The sequence below is a fragment of the Elephas maximus genome, chromosome 1 (assembly GCF_024166365.1).
Source record: "Elephas maximus indicus isolate mEleMax1 chromosome 1, mEleMax1 primary haplotype, whole genome shotgun sequence".
Taxonomy (NCBI): domain Eukaryota; kingdom Metazoa; phylum Chordata; class Mammalia; order Proboscidea; family Elephantidae; genus Elephas; species Elephas maximus.
Genome location: NC_064819.1, coordinates 123,183,918 through 123,206,772, shown reverse-complemented (window position 1 = coordinate 123,206,772; position 22,855 = coordinate 123,183,918). Strand labels below are relative to the sequence as shown.

Sequence of the window (22,855 nt, the reverse complement as noted above, 5' to 3'; positions counted from 1 at the left end):
TATCATCAGAAACAGGCCCCATGTGAGTCTCTTGGGCTTTGTATCCTATGATATTTTACTTTGGGACTCTCTATTAATTAGTTTACATATATATAAACTAAAGAACCCACAGGGGTTTTCAGAGCTCTCAAGGTCAGTATACGGGAGCTTTCCTCATAGGACATTCACCCCTCATGAAAACCAGACCCAGGTACAATTTCACCCATTTATGAGATTTAAACGCTTCCAAAAGTCAATTACATCTTCAATAATTTAAAATATATTGGGGCCTATAAGCTATGACTTTTCTTCTCCCTTTACACCTTTACAAAAGCACGATAAAATCTTCTGATTTATCAATTTGCTCCATACCCTTAATTTACCTTCTTAATTTATTATGTAATTTTGCCTATAATGTCACATCTTGATTACCATCTTAATTAAATAATGCACTTCATTGTGTCAAACGTAAAATTGGCAAGATACACCAGCCACTCCCCCCACCCCCCCGGCAGGTCTTACTACACTGTATTTAATATGTTATTAAGATACTGTAATACGTTAACTGTTAATATATAATTAATGATATACTTATTAGTATTTTATTAATATATTAAGTTTATTGTATGTGTTTTAGTCATCTACTGCCGCAATAACAGAAATATCACAAGTGGATGACTTTAACAAAGAGAAGTTTATTCTCTCACAGTCCAAGAGGCTAGAAGTCTGAACTCAGGGCGCTGGCCCCAGGGAAAGCTTTCTCTTTCTCTCGGCTCTGGAGGAAGGTCCTTGTCATCAGTCTTCCCTTGGTCTAGGACATCTCAGCACAGGAACCTCAGGTCCAAAGGATGCCCTCTCTTCCCAGCACCTTATTCTTGGTGGTATGAGGGCCCCTTGTCTCTCTGCTCGCTTCTCTCTTTTACATCTCAAAAGAGACTGGCTTAAGATAGTATCTCATCTTGTAGATCTCATCAGTATAACTGCCACTAATTCATCTCATTACATCATAATGATAGAATTTACAACACAGAGGGAAATCACATCAGATGGCAAAATGGTAGACAATCATACAATGCTGTGAATCATGATCTAGCCAAGTTGACAGATGTTTTGGGGGGGCACAATTCAATCCATGACAATATTAACACTTAAAGGAAAATTCAAAAAATAATTGAGGAAAACTGGTAGGCGAATGTTCAGGTCAACATACATTTTCCAAGTAACTCCTATAGGCCAAATACTACTAGGAAATCACCGAGGCCATAAAGGCAATTATGGATACATGTGAATGGGACAGTCATGTAAACTAATTAATGTGATACAGAGTTCTAAAATAAAATATAGTAGGATACAAAGTCCAGCAGCAATTCTTTAAAATAAGAAACTATACTTTAATTTTTTCTTTATTTCTCATGTTATTTTCATTAAGCTATATTAACACAAACACGTCATTCTATTTATCTCAACTGTTATTTGTTAATAAACTTCTCCCGTCTTCTCACCTCTTCACTCTTATCTTGCTTTATCATTAAGAGAAAGTAGAAAAGAAGATAAAGAGACAAAACGCACAACAAGAAATTTGATTGAAGAGTTAAGAGAGACTGAAAGAGTAAAAAGTATATTTCCGAAGAAAATGTTAGACTCATACTTCAAGAAAGACCATTAAGACTTTATAAAGAAAATAGACAGCGTAAGTACTGCTTATTCAAATAAGGTCCCTACTCTAAAACAGCCATGAATTAATAGGCCTCAGGCAATGGAGAAACCCAACATGAAGGAATCAAATGAAGAAAGAAATCTTTTTAAAAGTGAAGATATACCAAACAGGTAACCAAGAGTAAGTTCTGTTACGCACACAAAGACTGCCTTACCCACTTGCCAGGCACCTAAGCAAGCTTGACAGAGTGCAGACGAGAAATCTGCGTTTACTACAATACCTTCCACTGTCTGCAAACTTTTTCTTTAGACTGATGGGGCCTGAGAAAACTCAGAGGGCTCTAACTTATAAAAGAGAGGACATTTTTCTACCTTCCCTTGCTACCTTCCACAGACATACCTGGTACCCTGAGATAAATGAGCAGGAAGGATCAAAGACAATCCATTCTCAAAAGTACCTCACTCCATTGCTGAAAAGAGTGATCAATCTGGAATTGGTCATTCAAGTGATAAGGGTAAGGCCAATTTGATAATTTCAAAACGATCTGCTAAAAATAGGCACAAAAAAAGGACAGCTGTTACTGAGCCCCTGATACACACAGGCTCATACGGATTCAATACATTTTTGATCGTAGCTTCTTTCTCTCAATCCAATTTCTTTCAAAAATAAATTCCAAGCTCCTTTGCCCTCGAATCCCTCTCTTTTCTTCACTACTTGCTAAGGATCGCCAGCCTACCTAGCTGAGAATGAAGGTAACCAAAAAAACCAAACCAGTTGCCTTTGAGTCGGTTCCAACTCATAGCAACCCCGCATGTGTCACAGTAGAACTGTGCTCCACAGAATTTTCAATGGCTGATTTTTCAGAAGTAGGTTACCAAGCTTTTCTTCCAAGGAGGTTCCAAGTAGACTCAAACCTCTAACCTTGTAGTTAGTAATCAGGCGCATTAACTGCACTACCCAGGGACTCCCGTCAGTAATACTACCATCTCCTAAGACAAAAATAATCTACCCATCCATTGTGGAATACAGATAATGTCTTAAGGTACACATTAAGAAAATCCTCTTCAATCCCATATGTATTTAAGTGCACTTCATCACGCCTAAATCCAGCAAAGCTAAACAATCCTGTGCCACACACTGCAGGCTGGCTGACTCTTGACCGCCTTCTCCCTTACTTGACTTACCAAAGTGGCTGATAAAATATTTGCTCTCCCAGACACTGAAGGCCATGAGACACAGTTCTGGCTAAAGAGACATAAACAGAATTTTTCGGCGGGGGGAGGGGGTAGGAAGCAGCAATTCTGAGAAAGCATATGCTCCCCTGATGAAGAAGGTCAGAGGTGGCTGACGTGAACATGACAGCTGAAGCTAAGCAGCCATCTATCCTGCAACCAAGTGAGACGCAATTATCGTGAGGAAAATATAAGATAATTTAAGAGATATGGACTAAACATTGTTGAGCAACTACTGGAAAATGAGCAAACACTTACCCCTAGATGAGTGAGAAAAATATCTCTATTTGTTAAAGCCACTGTTTAAATACTTGTTTACAATTTTTCTAACTGGTAAAATTCCCAATTTCACCATCACTTCTGTAGTAAGGTGCTGACTGGCATAGTTATGCTCACGTCACCAATCCAAAAAGAAAGTGAAATCATATTTGCACCTACTTGCCACAAAGAGGAAGACATCATTAAAAAATCATGACCAAAGAAACTCATGGATTCAGGTGCACTGGCCAGGAACTGGCTCAGCAACTTACTAGCATTATGACCTTGGGTAAGTTACTTAACCTTTCAAAGTCTCAGCTTCTTTATCTGCAAAAATCATACTAAAAACAACTACCTCAAAACATTGCTGAAAGGATTAAATCAGCAATGTATACAACAATTTAACAGTGTCTGGTGTACCAAAAAAAACCCCAATCCATTGGCTTCAAGTTGATTCCAACTCATAGCGACCCTACAGGACAGAGGAGAACTGCCCCCATAGAGTTTCCAAGGAGCGCCTGGCGGATTCAAACTGCCGACCTTTCGGTTAGCAGCTGTAGCTCTTAACCAGTATGTCACCAGGGTTTCCTACGATAAGTGAAAAATAAAAAAATTAGAAATCTGCCTCCATGACCAGAGAGGCCGATTCTTCAGCTAAAATCAGTAAAATTCAGAAGCATAGTAGTTAAGTGCTACGGCTGCTAACCAAAGAGTCAGCAGTTCGAATCCGCCAGGCGCTCCTTGGAAACTCTATGCGGGCAGTTCTACTCTGTCCTATAGGGTCGCTATGAGTCGGAGTGGACTCGACGGCACTGGGTTGTTTTTTTGTTTTGTCTTTGACCTAATAAGAATGATTTAGCACCACATGAAACTGATGGGGGAAATGTACTTTCAAATTTATTCTGAGTGTGTGTGTGTGTGTGTGTGCACGCGTGTGTGTGTGTGTGTGTGCATGTACGTATACTACCTCAGGATTAACCCACAGTATGAAACTGATAAACATTTGCTGAAGGATAACCAAAGTGTTAAGAAATAAGAGGCAGAACATACAGAACACTGGAGTCATCAAGGTAAAGAAGTAATTTCTATGACTTTCAGGATGTAATTTTTTTTCTTCCACCTTTCAAGAAGTAGAGATATTTCCTCCTTTATATTTTAAACAAAACTCAAAAGCAGTCCAAAGGATTACTGAAAATGTACTTGCAAAGCTTTAAGCTACTTGGAAGAAAAGGCTATAAATGCAAATTCTTGATTTATTTCTTGGGGATTACAGCTGCCCTGCCAAAATCCACAGCTGTGTGAGGTTTTTTTTTTTTTTCTTTCTCAACAGACTGAATATCATTTTGTCTTCTTTCAATTATTTTAGCCTTTAATAATCAGTGCGGTAACTATGGAGTTTCTGATGAAATGGTTTTAGAATATAACATTCTGGTTACCAATTTGGCTAACTATTCTGTTTTCAACTTTATGAGCAAATAATCTGTCTTCTGTATATTCTTCCAGGCTCAGTTCTCTATTTTCTAGACCATTACTTCATTCACACCTTGATTTAGTAAGCTCACTGATATTTTTCACGTGGGTGTTTTGCAACTCAACAAATATAAACTTGTATGTGAACAAAATCAGTGTCACAAAGACATGTTTGTTTTTAACCAAGAGCTTAAGTGCTTCCCATGGTATTACTAAAGTCTAAAGTCTTAAAACTGCATGACAGGCTTCTAATTTAAAATGTAGGCATTAAAACAGTAAACTATTAAAAGCTGACAATTTTGTAAGATTCTGCAATAACAAAATCAGAAATGAAACACTAAAACAATCTATTGCTATATATACAATTTCACAGGACTGGTGGTTTTTCAAAACCAGAGGTTAGGAAAATCTACATTCTGTTGCTGGCATTGGATACCATTGTTGTTGTTATTGTCATTAGCTGCTGGTGAGTCAGCCCCTGAGTCATGGCAACCCTAGCAGAGTGGAGCAAAATGCTGCCCAGTCCTCTGCCATACCTATAATCGTTTGTGGATTGGATCGTTGTGATCCATGGGGTTTTCATCACCTGATTCAACTCCACTGAAGCAACTAACAACAACCTTCTCCCTACTCTCATATCTCACATCTTTTTTCCCCAGTATGTTCTGTGGTCCAAACATTCCTTCCCATTTTGGACACTGTTCACTTGCTGTTGTCTCTGGCTAGAACATTCTTCCCCTTATCTCCACCTCCCCTAATCTCTTAATCTTGTGCTCAGGTCCATCTTTCAGGTTTAGCTTTAATATCAGTTAAGTGTTCCCTAAACATAGCACTGGGTTGAAGGACCCTGCTGTATATTTCCCATACTCCATTACCATAACCCTCAGCATACATTATGACTAAAAAAAAAACTAGTACTTGTTTAAAATATATCATCTCCCCTAAATTGTACACTTCATGAGGGCTCACATTTGTATCTCTAAAAACAAGTACCTGCCTGGCACATATCAGGGGCTTAGTATTTATTCATTGAATGGAGGAAATGGAGGCAGGGCTGCCTGAACCAAAAGTATCATACTGTCATTAATTCTAGAAATTACTGCCAAGATATACTTAATGTCTCATTTCTAGATATCCCAGGATGATTGAACATGTGAGACTCCAGGCTAGGTAGTAATGTAGAAAGAAGATTTAACTACAAATCAGAATACCTAAATCAGACTATCAATTCCACCGCTGACTGGCAATATGAATATGAAGAAAAAAATTTTAGTGTCTTTGCTGCCATAACAGAAATACCACAAGCGGGTGCCTTTAACAAAAAATTTACTCTCTCACAGTCTAGTAGGCTAGAAGTCCAAACTTAGGGTGCCAGCTCCAGGGGAAGGCTTTCTGACTCTGTCAGCTCTGGGGGAAGGTCCTTTCATCAATCCTCCCCTGATCTAGGAGCTTCTCGGCATAGGGACCCTGGATCCAAAGGATGCACTCTGATCCTGGCTCTTCTTGCTTGTTGGTAATGAGGTTCCTCTCCATTCTTCTTGCTTCTCTCTTTTATATCTCAAAAAGAGATTGACTCAAGATACAACCTATTCCTGTAGATTGTGTCCTGAGTTATTAGCATAACTGCCTCTAATCCTGCTGACCAGCCAGCACCCACTTCTTGGACAGTGCCCCACACTGAGGAGAAAAACACTACTGGGAATGAAATCAAAATTGAGTAGAACAGGAACAAAGAAGAGTAAGGAAAAGAAGGTCCAGATTAAAGTGGTAGAGGGGACAGAGGCAGGAAAGCTCTAATAGCAAGGTTTGGCCAAAGAGATGGACCCTAAGGCTGAGCCAGTCTCTGGATCCAGCTTCTAATTTCCAGGAACTATGCAGAGACACGTTGAACAGCACCATGAAGACGCATTCAGCAAAACCCAGGCCACAGGAATCTCTACAGGTCAAACAGCCTGTGTTCTTCAAAAGAACGGGGTGTAGAGAATCCTATGGATTAAAGGAGGCTTAAAAGACATATCAAATTTAAAAAAGATAAGGCTAAATTACAGTGCCTAGGGAAGCACAGACACAATTACTATAAAACTCAGGATAGTGGTTACTTATGGGGGAAGTAGGGAATTGTGACTGGGATGCGGCACATGGAAGGAGCTTCCAGGATGGCTGGCAAGGTTCTGTGCGTTGGTCAGAGCAGTAGTTACTAAAGGGTTCCTCTTATAGTAATTTATCGTGCCACATATTTGTTTTGCGTGGTTTTCCGTTTCTGTGTTTTATTTTACCAAAAACAATTTTTTAAATAAGCTTTACAAATTTACAATAGTATCGTATTAATTATATGGCATGGTCATCAGGCCTTTAGACAACACCATTTAACAAAGAACTAGTGATACTTCTACATCCCTTCAAAAATATTTTTAAAAATAGAGCAGGATGATTTTAATAATTAAACCTAATAATTAAGTTTTGAATTTATTAAAACATTTTTAACAGTCTCCATTTTAAAGTTTCCTTTTTTAAACCTCAGTTGTCCAAACACCTGCCTGAAAAATGTCATTAGGTCTTTGAAGGAGAAATTTAAAGTATATTACACAACCATTAAAATATCTCAACTGCCAGGATATGATAAGAAATCTTTAATAAATTATAACTTATAATTGTTATAGGCTTTTAATTGTTATCAATATGCACTCAATATGAAGTTAATACTTTTCAGTATTTCAGTCTAGAGAATCGCAAAAATTAAGGTTGGCTTAAGGTCACAGGCTAACCAAACAATTACAAATAACTTTATCGCTATTATTTGTCCAAACAACCTTTCTAATTTCTGGATTCTGCAGTACTTACAAGCTTTACCAGCTACCTTATTACTTGGTTATATACTTCTACTGTTTTCTAATTGTTGCTTTTCTGGTACTACTGCTTTTCAGTGTGTTATTTTTTCCCCCAACCCAAAGGATTTTTCCCACTAACTGTAAAAATGGAAAATCATTGTTAGTCTACTTCTTAGGCAAATTCAAATCCCATTGTATGTTTACTGTTCAAAGAATCGTATTCTTATCTGTTCACTTTCATGTGCTATTGCACTAGGTAAGCACTTTGCAAAATGTCAAAAAATGGAAAGTTAAGAATTCTAACCACAGCCACCACCATCCTCCTAGTTCTACTCGCTACTTAAAAAAAAAAAACCCATTGCCGTCTAGTCAATTCTGACTCATAGGGACCCTATAGGACAGAACTGCCCCATTCGGTTTCCAAGGACTGCCTGGTGGATTTGAACATCTGACCTTTTGGTTAGCAGCCGTAGCTCTTAACCACTATGCCACCAGGGTTTCCCTCCCCAGTTTAAATCCTCTTTTTTTCAAACTTTTTCTTATCCCAACACAGTTGAGGAGCTATGATACACTTCTATCAGTTACAGAAAATCAGTAGGCAGTCAATGCGCTAGGGGAAGAAGACTCTTAAAGCTCAAAGAAGGAACAAACAGAATTTGAAAAGCTCCTCAAATGATTCTGTCACACCCCTAACTCCACCCACCTCCCACATTTGGGAGTCACTGCCCTAGAGCAGGCTTTACTACTAGGACATTTATTCTTTTCTTTCAAAAGGTTACTCCTAAAGCCTCAGCAGAAAAAAAGCAATAGTCAAGTGGCAATCAAGCAAAGCAGGCCTAGAAAATGTCCCGGCTATTGTTCTGGGAAATCAAAATTCAGCAGAAAAGCCAAAGGATCAGCTATTTCAAAACCCACCACTCTCTCCCAAAGTTTTAGATATTTGTTAGGTTACTCCACCTTATACCATGTTTTAACGTGTGCCCTAAAAGTATAAAACTATTAGGGAAAAAAAAAGGATTTTATACAAAACAGCAAGCGTCTCATAAAATATTTACTTCTATCATTGTTGTTAGCTCCCATGGAGTCAGTTCCCAACTCACGGCCACCCCATGCACAATGGAGTGAAATGCTGCTGAGTCCTGCATCATCCCTATAATGGTTGCCGATGAGATCGTTGTGATTCATAGAGAATTCACTGGCTGACTTTTCAGAAGTAGATGGCCAGACTTTTCTTCTTAGTCCTTCTTAGTCTGGAATCTCCACTAAAACCTGTTCAGCATCATAGCAACATACAAACTACCACTGACACACAGATGGTGGATGCACATGAAGTGCACTGGCTGGAAGTCAAACCCAGGTATCCCATATGGAAGGTGAGAATCCTACCACTGAACCACCAATGCCCCACTTAGCACCTCTTTTTAAATACGTAAGGTAGAGAGAGAAATGAAGTTCCTGATACATGTTACAACACGGGTGAATCTCAAAAACATTTTGCTACGTGAAGTAAGTCAGACAAATACTGTATGAAATATCTAGAATAGGTAAATGCACAGAGAAAAAGTTTACTAGTGGTTACCAGTGGCTGGGCAGGGCGGGGAATGAAGTTATAACTGAAGAGGTATTCAATTTCTATCGGAAATGGATAGTGGTGATGGCAGCACAACATGGCAAATTTAATTAAGGTCAATGAATTTAATAATGGTTAAAATGGCAAAAATTTTACCACAAAATTTTTTTTTCTAATTAGAAAAAAAAAAATGTAAGGGAAACCAAACCTGTACATTTAATTATTCTCAATATTACCATTCCTTGATTATTTGTAGTATCAACTAGGACAATTTTTATTTTTTTGCTTTTATTTTTGTTTTGAGTTTATATATTACTCTCCTAGGACATTTCAGATAACATCTCCTGTACCACTCCAGTTTTAGTATATATGCTACCTACTTGACTTCATAGGTTCTCTATATGTCACTTGGATAAAGACATAAGCCTTAGTAAGATTTTTACTTCTAAAATTTAAGATTCACAATGCATGTAAATCAGAAGATGGATTCTGCCATTTCTTGACAAGTTCTTCATATACGTGTGCGGTTAAATACACAAGCAGAGAAATTTAAAGGTACAGAATTAGAAACTGGTATATGGACAGTACTCATCTGCCTGAATGGTGCAGGCAAAAAGACAAATGTCAGAGCCCATTATCAGCCAAGAATACGGACAGGAATGAAACAGGGAGGGACCTTAAAAATGAAGATGAATAGTAATGATCTACTACATCATGCCATATCGCACCAAAAAAGACAAGGTTAGGGACTGCTGACATCTAAGAAAGAGCCCACAAAACCTAGCTCGATGTCAACATCTTAGAAGCCCTCTCTGTAATACCCAGACTAAGGTCATCACTCTCTTTTCTGTGCTGCCTCTGTACCTGGTACACACTTCTCTCTTTATTGACCACACTGTATAATGTGGTCATTTCTCCCCATTCCTGCCGCCTCTCACACATTCTGAGCGCCCTGAATGCAGGAACCATTGTTTGGTCATACGTGTAGCCCAGTGTTTATGTCTAGCAGATAGTGGATACTCTAAAAGTTACTGTAAATAAAATTTTTTTTCAAAACATTATATGATTATGACATTTAATCAGTTATAAATGAAAGCCAAGCTGATTATGACCAAAAACTTCTAACTGAAACTCAAAGACATACATATTATCATTACTTTCCAGTGTCCAGTTGTTGTTAAAAATTATACTCTCAATGCTTAATCTACCCTGTAACATTTTTTGTATTTCTAGTTTCCCTGTGCAAAATCTGTAAATTGGAAAACTAAAAAGTGATGCATCTTTCTTTGTAGTAACTGAATAAATTTTTGCTCTATAAAAGTAGAACTGTCAAAGAACTGAATTTACAACTAAAAAAAAAAAACCCACCCGATTTCAGTATTCAGCTGTTTCCTAGCAACTAGAATCTGCTGATATTTTCTCATCACAAGTAGGTGATAGGGATAAAATCTGTGTTTCCGTGCAATAAAGGCAGTGTCAATACAGGCAATGCAACTCAGTAAAAAAAAAAAAAAAAAATAATGTGCAAAAATACTAAGTATATTCTAGCCAAACTAGGGTGAGGTTTTAAAATGTATAACTCTTAAATATGAAAAATGATCCGGGAAACATAAGTGTTTATACAGCGATTGGGTGTGGGATCTTGTCTATCAATGAGGAAAACAAATCACAGGGTGGGTAACCACAAAAGTAGTAACCTAAGGATTACTCTGGAGATTCAATCATGAAGAATGATGCTGCTATCCTCAAGGCAGCTAGAGTTTAAACCTGGTTTATGATGCATCATAAGTTTCAAAGCAAAGTATAAAATTCACATACTTCAGGAAAAAAAAAAACAAAAGAGTAACAATTTTAACTATTGCAGCCTACTGCAACAATTCTTCGAAGGTATTCTTAGATCCTAAACATTTGCAATGAGATTTCAGAAATATTCTACATGTACAGCACTTCACACACGATTGGATACTTCACTCTTTCCTTTTATAAACAGTACACTGACGTGCAATCCTATTTAACTTTAGTTTTCTCAACACATCTGGAAAAGAATACAAACATGCAGCTTTCACAAAGTAATTCATCAGATGCTGTGCACCTACTCCTCACAAGGCACTGTGCTAGGCATCAGAAATAATTAAGTTGAATATGTCATGATCCCTACCCTGGAGAAGCTGAAGTATTTAAAACATGCAATGGAAACAACTCCTTGAGGGTGGCTTGGAGAAGGCAACAGAGGTGGCAGTATACAGTTCAGCCTTGGGAGACTCAACAAGCTATAGAAAAAAAGACACTGAACTTTCACCTAAAATATAATTTAAAATTTTTTTAAAAGGTACTGAACTATATGAGTCATAAGAGACCCAAGATCTGGGTCCAGGTCCTTCACTAATTAGCTGCACAAGTTTTGGCAAGCCACTCAGCCTTTCTGGGGCTAAATTTTCAAGGGCAAAAATTAGTCGATTGGTAAGTTTTATTGAGAGCCTCTCTTTATATCAAGCATTCTGCTAAGCACTACCATACATGATAGAAGAAGCCAGCATGTTCACTGATATCTAAAAACTTAGAATTTGGTTTCTAGCTTCGAAAAAAAGGCAAGATAACACACCAATGATTATCATACAACTCTGAAATTCTTTCCTACCCAAAAAATTCTGTATCTATGTGCCACTAACTAACATTTGTAGGCAATTGAAAAAGCCATTGCCATCAAGTCAATTCCAACTCACATCAACCTCATGTGTTACAGAGTAGAAACACTCTATACGGTTTTCTTGACCACAATCATTACCAAAGTAGACTGCCAGGGTTTTCTTCTGTGGCACCACTGGGTGGGTTCGAGCTGCCAGCTTTTTAGTTTTTAAAAAAAAAAAACCCACTACCATCGAGTTGATTCCAACTCACAGCAACCCTATAGGACAGAAAAGAACTGTCTCACAGGGTTTCCAAAGAGCAGCTGGTAGATTCAAACTGCTGACCTTTTGGTTAGCAACCGAGCTCTTAACCACTGCACTACCAGGGCTCCTTTAGTTTAGTAGTCTAGTGCAAACTGTCTGTGCCACCCAGGGACTTTTGCAGACGATTAGAAGGTAACGTAAAGCTTGAAATGACTGAATCATTAGAATTCTTGCCACCAATAATTTTCATAACTGAAAATGCGGAGCTTTATTAGGCACTATAGTAAGAATTAAAAGGAAAAATCAAACCCTCTTAAAACATTATACTTTACATGAACTATCCCCTTCAAATGAACACCTAATATATGTATAGCAGTTTGGAATTTTCAAAGTACTTTCACGTATATTACTGATTTTTTTTAATAAATAAAATCTATTCTATCAAAAAACTAGAATACTTCACTAAAACAAGAAAATATCTTTTATTCAATTCTATTCGTGAGTGGTGCCAATGGCCTAGTTTTTCTAAAATAAAATATACATGGGATAAGATGCCAAGAATTACTTACAATGACTTGGCTCATTTGTGGCATGCAACTCATTGCGTTGAAAAATATTCACACACACCCAACCTTGAAATACATTCAGTTTGGTACGTGATCCTCTTCTCTCTTCGTTCTCTATTCTTTAGAAAGTGCATCCACTAGTATGGCGTCAAATTACACAACCATGTAAAAAAAAATGTAGTGACTCCTAAATCTCTGTCTGAATCCCTAAGTTCCAACCCAATGTCCTCTTAATCATATAAACTCAACACATCCAATACAAAAATAATTTTCTCTTCCAAATAGCTCTGTCTCAAATCCCTCTTGCTAAAACCCATGTACAACAGCAGCAGTTACAACAATGGTTTCCATATTCTATGGATGGAAGATGACTTACTGAGATGGAGAAAAAAATTATTAAAATTTCTATTCATATTTTTTTCTCATCATTTTTAAAATTCCAATTTTATAATATATACATCTCTATATTAGGGATGTGTGGTATTTTAACTAGGAAAGCACAATAAAAAAAAAGTTTGAAAACCACCAGCATACAAACTAAAACCCAAACTCTTTTGGTGATACCCACTGTTCCAATTTGATTTACTATTCTTCTTCACGGAAAACCTGGTGGCATAGCGGTTAAGTGCTACAGCTGCTAACCAAGAGGTCAGCAGTTCGAATCCGCCAGGTGCTCCTTGGAAACTCTATCGGGCAGTTCTACACTGTCCTATAGGGTCACTATGAGTCGGAATCGACTTGATAGCAGTGGGCGGGTTTTTTTTTGTTCTTCTTCACAGACATTAACTCCAGCCAATCATACTGCTAACTGTTCTCCAAACATACGCCATGTATTCTGGCATCTGACCATTTATCTCTACTGCTCTCTACAAGCTGTTCATCTCCCTTGGCTAAAAGTTATTTAAAGCCAATATCAACTCTTATCTTTTCTCAAAATTTCCTGAACTTAGATGACTTAGTGTAGCTATTGGAACACTCCCCTCTTTCAAGCTAGTCATCGAGTCCTTTAGCTCACCCTACTAGAATATAGACTTAAGGGTCAGGGTCCTGTCTCATAAATTTCTTATGTCCCATGTTACTGAGGCACCATGCAGAAAACCTGACATATGTTAAAGAAATGTTTGTCTTCCAACAAACAAACTGGAAACAGTATAAAACAAATTGTAAACAACAACAACAAATTGTAAACTGGACCTTATAAAAGACCTAACAAACCAATATCTTACAAACTGAGCAAAGATCAACTCCAGCTTAGCATTCTCGGTAAACAAACATGTGCCAAAGTAGAGCGTATGTTTTGATTTCCCCAAAGTGAATGATTTCTTTCTGTTAGTTCCATGGCTTCTAACTGCAATGTTTTGTTTCCTACAGATCAGTACCATGGGAAAACAAATGGGCTGTGCCTGATAGTAATAGTGGAAGTGAAGTCTGTTATCCAGAATAATTCACTAATTCTTTTGTAAATTTATGAAATGGGGAAAAAATGATGGATTAGCTGTGATATTGGTTCACAGAAAGCTACTTTAAAATAACACTAATCAGAAAGTAATATTAGAAAAGATATATTAATCAATTCAGAACCCAAATAATCAATAAGTTAAACACAAATAAGACAAAGAAAATTCTTATATGATTCCAAAGTAAGTAACCATTCAAGAAAATTAATTATATTTAACCACAGCTTAAGGAACTAAATGGAACATTGCTTTAAAAAAAAAAAGGATAAAAGATTTAAGAAGATTCCCAGCTCTTTAGAAATAAAAATTACTTGATCAAATCCCTACAAAAGCATCTTTTTCCAAAGCAGTAAATACTTCATAAGCCACAGATTCAACTAGTATTCTAATATCGTGAAAAAGAAAATCCTTTTCAAAGAGAAAACCCTTTCTTTTCTCTGCAGCTCCAAGAAACTGCTGCTTACCAGCCGCTCAACGGCTTCCTTGGAAACTTCTCAATTTCCTTTCTATATCTAAATTAGAAGTTGTTGTTGAGTTGTTGTTAGGTGCCCTCGAGTCAGTTCCAACTCATACCGACCCTATGCACAATAGAACAAAACACTGCCTGGTCCTGAGCCATCCTCACAATCGTTATGCTTGAACTCATTGTTGCAGCCACTGTCTCAATCCGCTAGTTGAGGGTTTTCTTCATCTTTTCCACTGACCCTGTACTCTGCCAAGCATGATGTCCTTCTCCAGGGACTCATCCCTCCTGACAACATGCCCAAAGTATGTAAGACACAATCTCGCTATCCTTGCTTCTAAGGAGCATTCTGGTTGTACTTCTTCCGAGACAGATTTGTTCGTTCTTTTGGCAGTTCATGGTATATTCAATATTCTTCACCAACACCACAATTCAAAGGCATCAATTCTTCTTCGGTCTTCCTTATTCATTGTCCAGCTTTCACATGCATACGATGCGACTGAAAATACCATGGCTTGGGGTCAGGTGCACCTTAGTCTTCAAGGTGACATCTTTGCTTTTCAACACTTTAAAGAGGTCCTTTGCAGCAGATTTACCCAATGCAATGCATCTTTTGATTTCCTGACTGCTGCTTCCATGGGTGTTAATTGTGGATCCAAGTAAAATGAAATCCTTGACAACTTCAATCTTATCTCCGTTTATCATGATGTTGCTCATTGGTCCAGTTGTGAGAATTTTTGTTTTATGTTGAGGTGCAATCCATACTGAAGGCTGTGGTCTTTGATTTTCATTAACAAGTGCTTCAAGTCCTCTTCATTTTCAAAAATTAGAAATATTAGAAATATATTTTCTGAAAGTGTGTTTTTTAAAGCTTATCAGCATGTTCTAATGATGAGACTCACAATTAGAAAATGAAATCAGTCATACTATGTGAAAAAAAAGGGAATTTACCTTACAGAAATTCATCTACAATTTAAGAAACTGTCTATTTAAAAAAAAAAAAAAAGCAAAGCACGTTCCACCACTCAGGGGCACGGAGTGGAGATGTGTGAAAACCCAAGTAGCAGGCCCTCTTCTCTACTGCACTGACATACCATACTCTCCCTATGTGATCTCTACAGCCGCACCACTTCACATTCTTCTCCCTCTCCAGACTCCTAAATCCAATTTCTTTCTTGCCATTTCTATTTGGGTGTCTAACAAGCACATCTCCCTTAACATGGTCAAAACAGAACTCTTAAATTTATTTTATGTACTTCTCCCACAATCTTCCACATCTTGGTAAACAGCATCACCCTCTAACCAGATATTCAGGCCAAAAGTCCAGGCAGTGTAACAGTGATCAGGAACACAGACTTTGAAGCCAGATTGCCTGGATTCAAATCTTGCTTCTGCTCTTCACTACCTGTGCAAACATACAAGCCTCAGAGTGATAATTATATCCACATCATAGGTTTGCTATGAGGATTACCAAAACCAATCCCACTGCCGCTGAATCGATTCGAACTCGTATAGACCTCACAGGGTTTCCAAGGCTATAAATCTTTACAGAAGCAGACTACCACATCTTTCTCCTGTGCACTGGCTGGGGGGGTTCAAACCGCCGACCTGCTGGTTAGTAGCTGACTGCTTTAATCCCTGTACTACCAGGACTTCACTATGAAATTAAATGTACTAATTCATGTAAGGAAACCCTGGTGGCATGGTAGTTAAGTGCTATGGGTGCAAACCAAAAGGTTGGCAGTTTGAATCCACCGGGCAGTCCTTGGAAACTCCATGGGGCAGTTCACTCTGTCCTATAGGGTCACTATGAGTCAGAATCAACTCGACAGCACTGGGTTTAGTTTTGATTTAATTCATGTAAAGCATTTAGAACAGCACCTGGCAAATAGTAAATATTCATGAACTTTGAGCTAGCATTACTATTATTAATATTTTTATTATTATCCTTGATTCCTTTTTTCTCTCATCCAACCCACTATACCAAAATACTACAAAAATATACCTGAAATCCACTGACTTCTCTCAATTGTTACCACCACCAAATCCACCCTAGTTCATGCCACCATCTAACTTAACTGTGAAAGCTTCCTAACGAGCCTTCCATGCTTCCACTTTCTCTACCCTCCAAAGCAGATTTCCAAGCAATAGCCACAGTAATCCATTTAAAACAAAAATCAAATCATGTCATTCCCTTATTCAAAACTATCCTGTGACTTTACACTACATTAGGCTAAAAATCAAACTTTTTAACCTGAGTTTATTCAAAGTTCTACATCTTGCCCAAGAGCCAGCGCAGTCTCATATCACCCCCCATTAGCTCACTACACCCAGATGCACTGGCCTTTTTACTCTGCAGAGATGCCAACGCTCCCTCCTCGGGGCCTTTGCATTAGTGACCTTCCATGCCTGGAACGCTGTTTTCTGTATATTTGTTCAGCTGGCTCTTTCATGTCATATTTTGCTAACTGTCTGTACCTCTCACTAGAATATAAGTTCTGTAATGGAAGAAACTTCATCTTACCTGTTAAGCACTATAACCCTACTACCTAAAACAAAATGAGGATGAACCAACGAAAATTTATTTAAAATAGGGCATTAAAGAACTGGCTAAGGCTTCTAGGATTATTATGTGAAGCAAAGGAATACATTTTTCCCTCATTCTTTTCCCTCACTGTGCTGATTATCGATTTAATGCAACTCAGTTGTACATTTACCCTTTTTGCCTGCTCTGTAACTAGACGCTAATACACTTAATTTCAATATTTTCTTGGTTTGAAGATCTAAAAGCCCCTGAGTGCACAACTCCTTACAAAGACACAGTTACAATCAAAGATCCTAACAATTATAGTCAGAAGACATGAGACTCAATCATGGCTCCATCAATTACTCATCGAAATAACCTCTGGCAAATCACTTAGCCTCTCACTTCCTCATCTGTAAATACAGATTATAACCCCTGTCTATCTCAGAAGCTTGTGGTTAGGATCAAATGAGATAACACACAAACAGAAAACTGAAGACAAATCGAAGTTATTATTATTCAGGATCTATCAGTTCAAAAAAATTTTACTGAACACTGACCCTATGTGCCAGGTGCTACACACTAGATGCTGGAGATACAAAATTTTAATTAAGACAAAGCCCTTACTCTCAAAGAGCTGATATTTTAGTTGGGGAGAAAAATACATTATCAGAATAGTTTTATCGCAGTTTGGTAGTGTGCAGATGCTGTGGGAGCACAAAGGAAGCATATACATGGGAAGGCTTCTGGAGCCAGGAGGTCACAGTTCAGTTTCAAAAGGTGAGGAGGGGTAAGAAAGAGTTCTCGAAGGAGAAGATAATGTCTAATTTTTACTAGTTCTAAAGTGTGTTCAAAAGCCAGATTAGTTATACTACCATAATAATCACATGATCACAGGTCAAGAACAAGCTTTCAGATATCACCTGGGATAAAACTCTTCTATCAACTTAGATTTCCCCAGCACCATTTATGTTACTCTCTATCACTAAGTCAAATATCATTTTCATCTACTTGAGGGAAGTTTTTCTCATCTTATAAGAATATTTCCATTAATAAGGCTGAACAGCCTCAACTACATACCCCAAGGTCAAAACCTGTCTCACTGGAAAAGAAAGTAATAAAGAGACCATAGTAACAGATTAAGAGTTCTACTTCAACCACAGCCCTAAACAAAACTCCTTCCCTCCTTTCCTACCTTCTTCCACTGCTGCCAGGACAGGTTCCCTCCCATCTACTCTCCTGCATGATAAGCTAAAGAGCTCCCTGGACTTCCTCTCAGCCCGACTTAGTCTTGAACCACGCAGGAGACAGACAAGTACTGCCTGACACAGCGAGTTATTGTCCCTTCTCTATCAATTTCAGAAACACTGAGGCCAGAACTCTTCACAGCCCACCAATAATCAGGACAAATTCATTAAAAGTAAATGTGAATCCACTAAAGGTCAGCATAGAGTTACCCTATACCCTGAAATTCCACTCCTAGGAATATGACCAACAGAAATCTTTGCCAAAAGGTATACCAGCATGTTCAAAGCAGAAGTATTAGTAATACTTACGAAAAAAAAAATTTTTTTTTAATGCCTGTCAACAATAGAACAGATAAATAAATTGTAATAAAATCAATCAGAATTGGAACAAATCAGAATCCTGTGCTACCCGACAGGGTGCAACAAAAAGAACACAGTACATTTCTATGACATTTCTGTTCAAGATGTATAACTTTAATCGAAAGATGTGGGAACATCAGATAAGCCCAAATAGATATTCTACAAAACAACTAGCCTATAATCTTGAAAAATGATAAACTCATGAAAGTCAAGGAAAGACTATAAACCTGTTCCAGACTGAAGCAAGCTAAAGAGACATGACAACTAAATGGCACAGGTGATTTGGGACTAGAACTTTTCGTTATAAAAGACATTATTGAGACAACTGGTGAAACGTGAATGGGGTCTGAATGGCAGTAATGTATCAATGCTAATTTTCGTATTTTGACAACCGGATTATGGTTATGTGTAAGAATATCCCCGTTTGTAGGAATTAGACACTAAAGTACTTGGCGGAGATGAGACATCAGGGTGGCAACTTATTCTCAAATGGTTTAGGGAAAAAGATACTGTTTTTTACTTGCAACTGTTCTATAAGTTTGGGATTGTTTCAAAATAAATTACCAAAAAATACATTTCTTAAGTATGCTGGAGCAGGGAAAGAATAAATAGGAAGTAGGGAAGAAGAAAAAAACTCAAAGTTTATATGCTATATTTGTTACCAACAAGGAACAAAGTTTGCAGTTTACTAAAAAAATGATGTTATTTTCAATTTAGAAGGTCAAAGAGTTTTGTCTTTTTTCTCAGCATTTGAAGGGATCCTGTCTTCTACCTGGAAAGTTACAAACTTTCCCCAAAAAAATTATAAAAATTTGCTACAATTTTTCCCTCTACAATGTATTACTAGAAAGATTAGCGGAATAGCAAATATACTTAGAATACCCAGAATTATCTGAGAGAAAAACGCATAGGAAATGCAAAAAAGTTCTTTACATAGTAAATTTATAAAACAAGTTAAAATATATTAAAAAGTTATTTATGCTTTGCAATACCCAAATGAAAACCTTAGAGCATCATAAGCAATCTGAACATCATATTGAAAGTTAAATTAACTTATATCCTAAAGAAACACAGAACAAAGCTACAAAGGGTGTATAAATTAAAAATGTGAACAAGTCAAATAATAAAGTGAATTACTTACTGCCAAAGCCTTGGACAGTTTGGCTCTAAACTCATTCAGGATGATTGCCACGATGTCCTTAAGTGGTACATAAGCAAAGCCAGCTTCCAAATAGACTTTCCTTCCTCGAAACAAATCTAGAGCATCAGCAAAAGGGATCTGAATTCAAAGTGAAATGGGGAAAGTTAAGTCAGCGCCTGTCATTACAAAATCCGTCTACATCTTTATATGTATTAAGTCTAAACAAAATCATTCCTGTGAAAAATACATCAGTCTCAGGAGATCCAAAACAAAGACAGAAAGATCAATTTATTCTCCTTAAAACAAAACACTTAGCATTAGGAAACTGTTCGTTTCAGAGTAGAGATGATGATGATCACATGCCAAGTTAGATAGCTTTTTCTTATTCTTAACCTATAAATTTACAAATTATAATCTCTAAGATTTCAAATTTTGGAACTGCTAAGCACATTATATTCTAAGAGTTCAGCTGCTAACCAAAGGTCGGCAGTTGGAATCCACCAGGCGCTCCTTGGAAACCCTATGGGGCAGTTCTACTCTGTCCTACAGGGTCTCTCGGAGCCGGAATCAACTTGACGGTAAAGGGTTTGGTTCAATTTTTAAGCACATTATATTCACCTCAGAAAACATAGTCACATTATATTCTCCATCAAATAGAATCCTAATGTACATACATAGCTCAGTGCTAAAATTACTAGTACATAAAGAAATTCTGACTTTCTTCATCTATGTTTACATTCTTTTTCTACAAAAATATATTGGAAAAGTGAGTCTCAACACTAAGAAATGAAAATAATTTTAGTTTTGATATTAAAATAAGTATTTACCTGTAAGTTTTTTTTTTTTTTTTGCTTTAAGTGAAAGTTTACAAATCAAGTTAGTCTCTCACACTAAAATGTATATACACCTTACTATGTATACTCCTGGAAACCCTGGTGGCACAGTGGTTAAGAGCTACAGCTGCAAACCTAAAGGTCAGAAGTTCAAATCCACCAGGTGCTCCTTGGAAACTCTATGGGGCAGTTCTACCCTGTCCTAAAGGGTCGCTAAAGTCGGAATTGACTCAACGGCAACAGGGTTTTATATATACTCTTAGCTGCTCTCCCCCTAATGAGACAGGACACTCCTTCCCTCCACTCTCTATTTTCATGTCCACTCGGCCAGCCTCTGACCCCCTCTGCCCTCTCATCTCCTCTCCAGACAGGAGCTGCCCACATACTCTCATGTGTCTACCTGACCCAAGAAGCTCATTCTTCACCAGTATCATTTTCTATCCCATAGTCCAGTACAATCCCCGTCTGAAGAGTTGGCTTTGGGAATGGTTCCTGTCTTGCGCTAACAGAAGGTCTGCAGACCATGACCTCTGGGGTCGTTTTAGTCTCAGTCAGACCATAAACTCTGGTCTTTTTATGAGAATTTGGGATCTGCATCCCACTGCTCTCTTGCTCCCTCAGGGGTTCTCTGTTGTGTTCCCTGTCATGGCAGCCATCAGTTGTAGCTGGACACCATCTAATTCTTCTGGTCTCAGGCTGATGGAGTCTCTGATTTATGTGGCCTTTTCTGTCTCTTGGGCTCATAATTACCTTGTGTCTTTCGTGTTCTTCATTCTCTTTTGCTCCACATAGGTTGAGACCAATTGATGCATTTTAGATGGTCACCTGCTAGCGTTTAAGACCCCAAGCACCACTCTCCGAAGTGGGAGGCAGAATGTTTTCTTAATAGATTTTATTATGCCAACTGACTTAGATGTCCCCTGAAACCATGGTCCCCAAGCCCCCACCCCTACTACGCTGGCCTTCTAAGCGTTCAGTTTATTCAGGAAACTACTTTTGGTTTAGTCCAGTTGTGCTGACCTCTCCGGTATTGGGTGTTGTCTTTCTCTTCACCAAAAATAGTTCTTGTCTACTATCTACTTAGTGAAAACCCCCCTCTCTGTCCCTCCCCCTCTCGTAACCATCAAAGAATATTTTCTTCTCTGTTTAAAATATTTTTTGAGTCCTTATAATAGTGATCTCATAAAATATTTGTCCTTTCGCAACTGACCATTCAGCATAATGCCTTCCAGACTCCTCCATGTTATGAAATGTTTCACAGATTCATGATTGTTCTTTATCAATGGGTAGTATTCCATTGTCTGAATATGTCATAATTTATTTATCCATTTATCTGTTGGCAGGCACCTTGGGTGCTTCCATCTTTTTGCTATTGTAAACAGTGCTGCAATGAACATGGGTGTGCACATATCTGTTAGTGTAAAGGCTCTTATTTCTCTAGGATATATTCCAAGGAGTGGGATTGCTGGATCCTATGGTAGTTCTATTTCTAGCTTTTTAAGGAAGCACCAAATCGATTTCCAAAGTGGCTGTACCATTTTATATTCCCGCCAGCAGTGTAAAAGTGTTCCAGTCTCTCCACGACCTCTCCCACATTTATTATTTTGGGTTTTTTGGATTAATGCCAGTCTTGTTGATGTGAGATGGAATCTCACTGTAGTTTTGATTTGCATTTCTGTAATGACTAATAATCCTGAGCATTTCCTCAAGTATCTGTTAGCTACCTTGGTGTGAGATGGAATCTCACTGTAGTTTTGATTTGCATTTCTATAATGACTAATGATCCTGAGCATTTCCTCAAGTATCTGTTAGCTACCTTTTCTTTTTTTGCAGTATCTTTACCTGGTTTTGGTATCAGGGATATGGTGGCTTCATAGAATGAGTTTGGGAGTATTCCCTCCTTTTCTATGCTCTGAAATACCTTTAGTAGTGGTGGTGTTAACTTGTCTCTGAAAGTTTGGCAGAACTCTGCCATGACCCTCCAGGCCAGAGCTTTTTTTTTTGTTGGTAGTTTTTTGATTACCTTTTCAATCTCTTCTTTTGTTATGGGTTTATTTAGTTGTTCTACCTCTGTTTGTGTTAGTTTAGGTAGGTAGTGTGTTTCTAGGAATTCATCATTTCTTCTAGGTTTTCAAATTTGTTTGAGTAAGATTTTTCTTAGTAATCTGATTCTTTTAATTTCAGTTGGGTCTGGTGTAATATCGCCCCTCTCATTTCTTATTCGGATTATTTGCTTCCTCTCCTGTTTTTCTTTTTGTCAGTTTGGCCAGTGGTTTATCAATTTTGTTAATATTTTCAAAGAACCAGCTTTTGGTCTTGGTAACTCTTTCAACTGTTTTTCTGTTCTCTATTTTGTTTAATTCTGCTCAAATTTTTATT

At 37.7% G+C, this 22,855-nt stretch overlaps 1 protein-coding gene across 2 annotated transcripts in view; it reads right to left on the bottom strand.

Moving 5' to 3' along the window:
* PRIM2 (DNA primase subunit 2) overlaps positions 1-22,855 on the bottom strand; it is a 386,408-nt gene that overhangs the window by 283,473 nt on the left and 80,080 nt on the right. For both annotated transcript variants that reach the window (XM_049894929.1, XM_049894926.1), the window contains exon 7: positions 19,644-19,781. In XM_049894929.1, the coding sequence (XP_049750886.1) occupies positions 19,644-19,781 (138 nt within the window). The remainder of the gene's footprint in view (positions 1-19,643; positions 19,782-22,855) is intronic.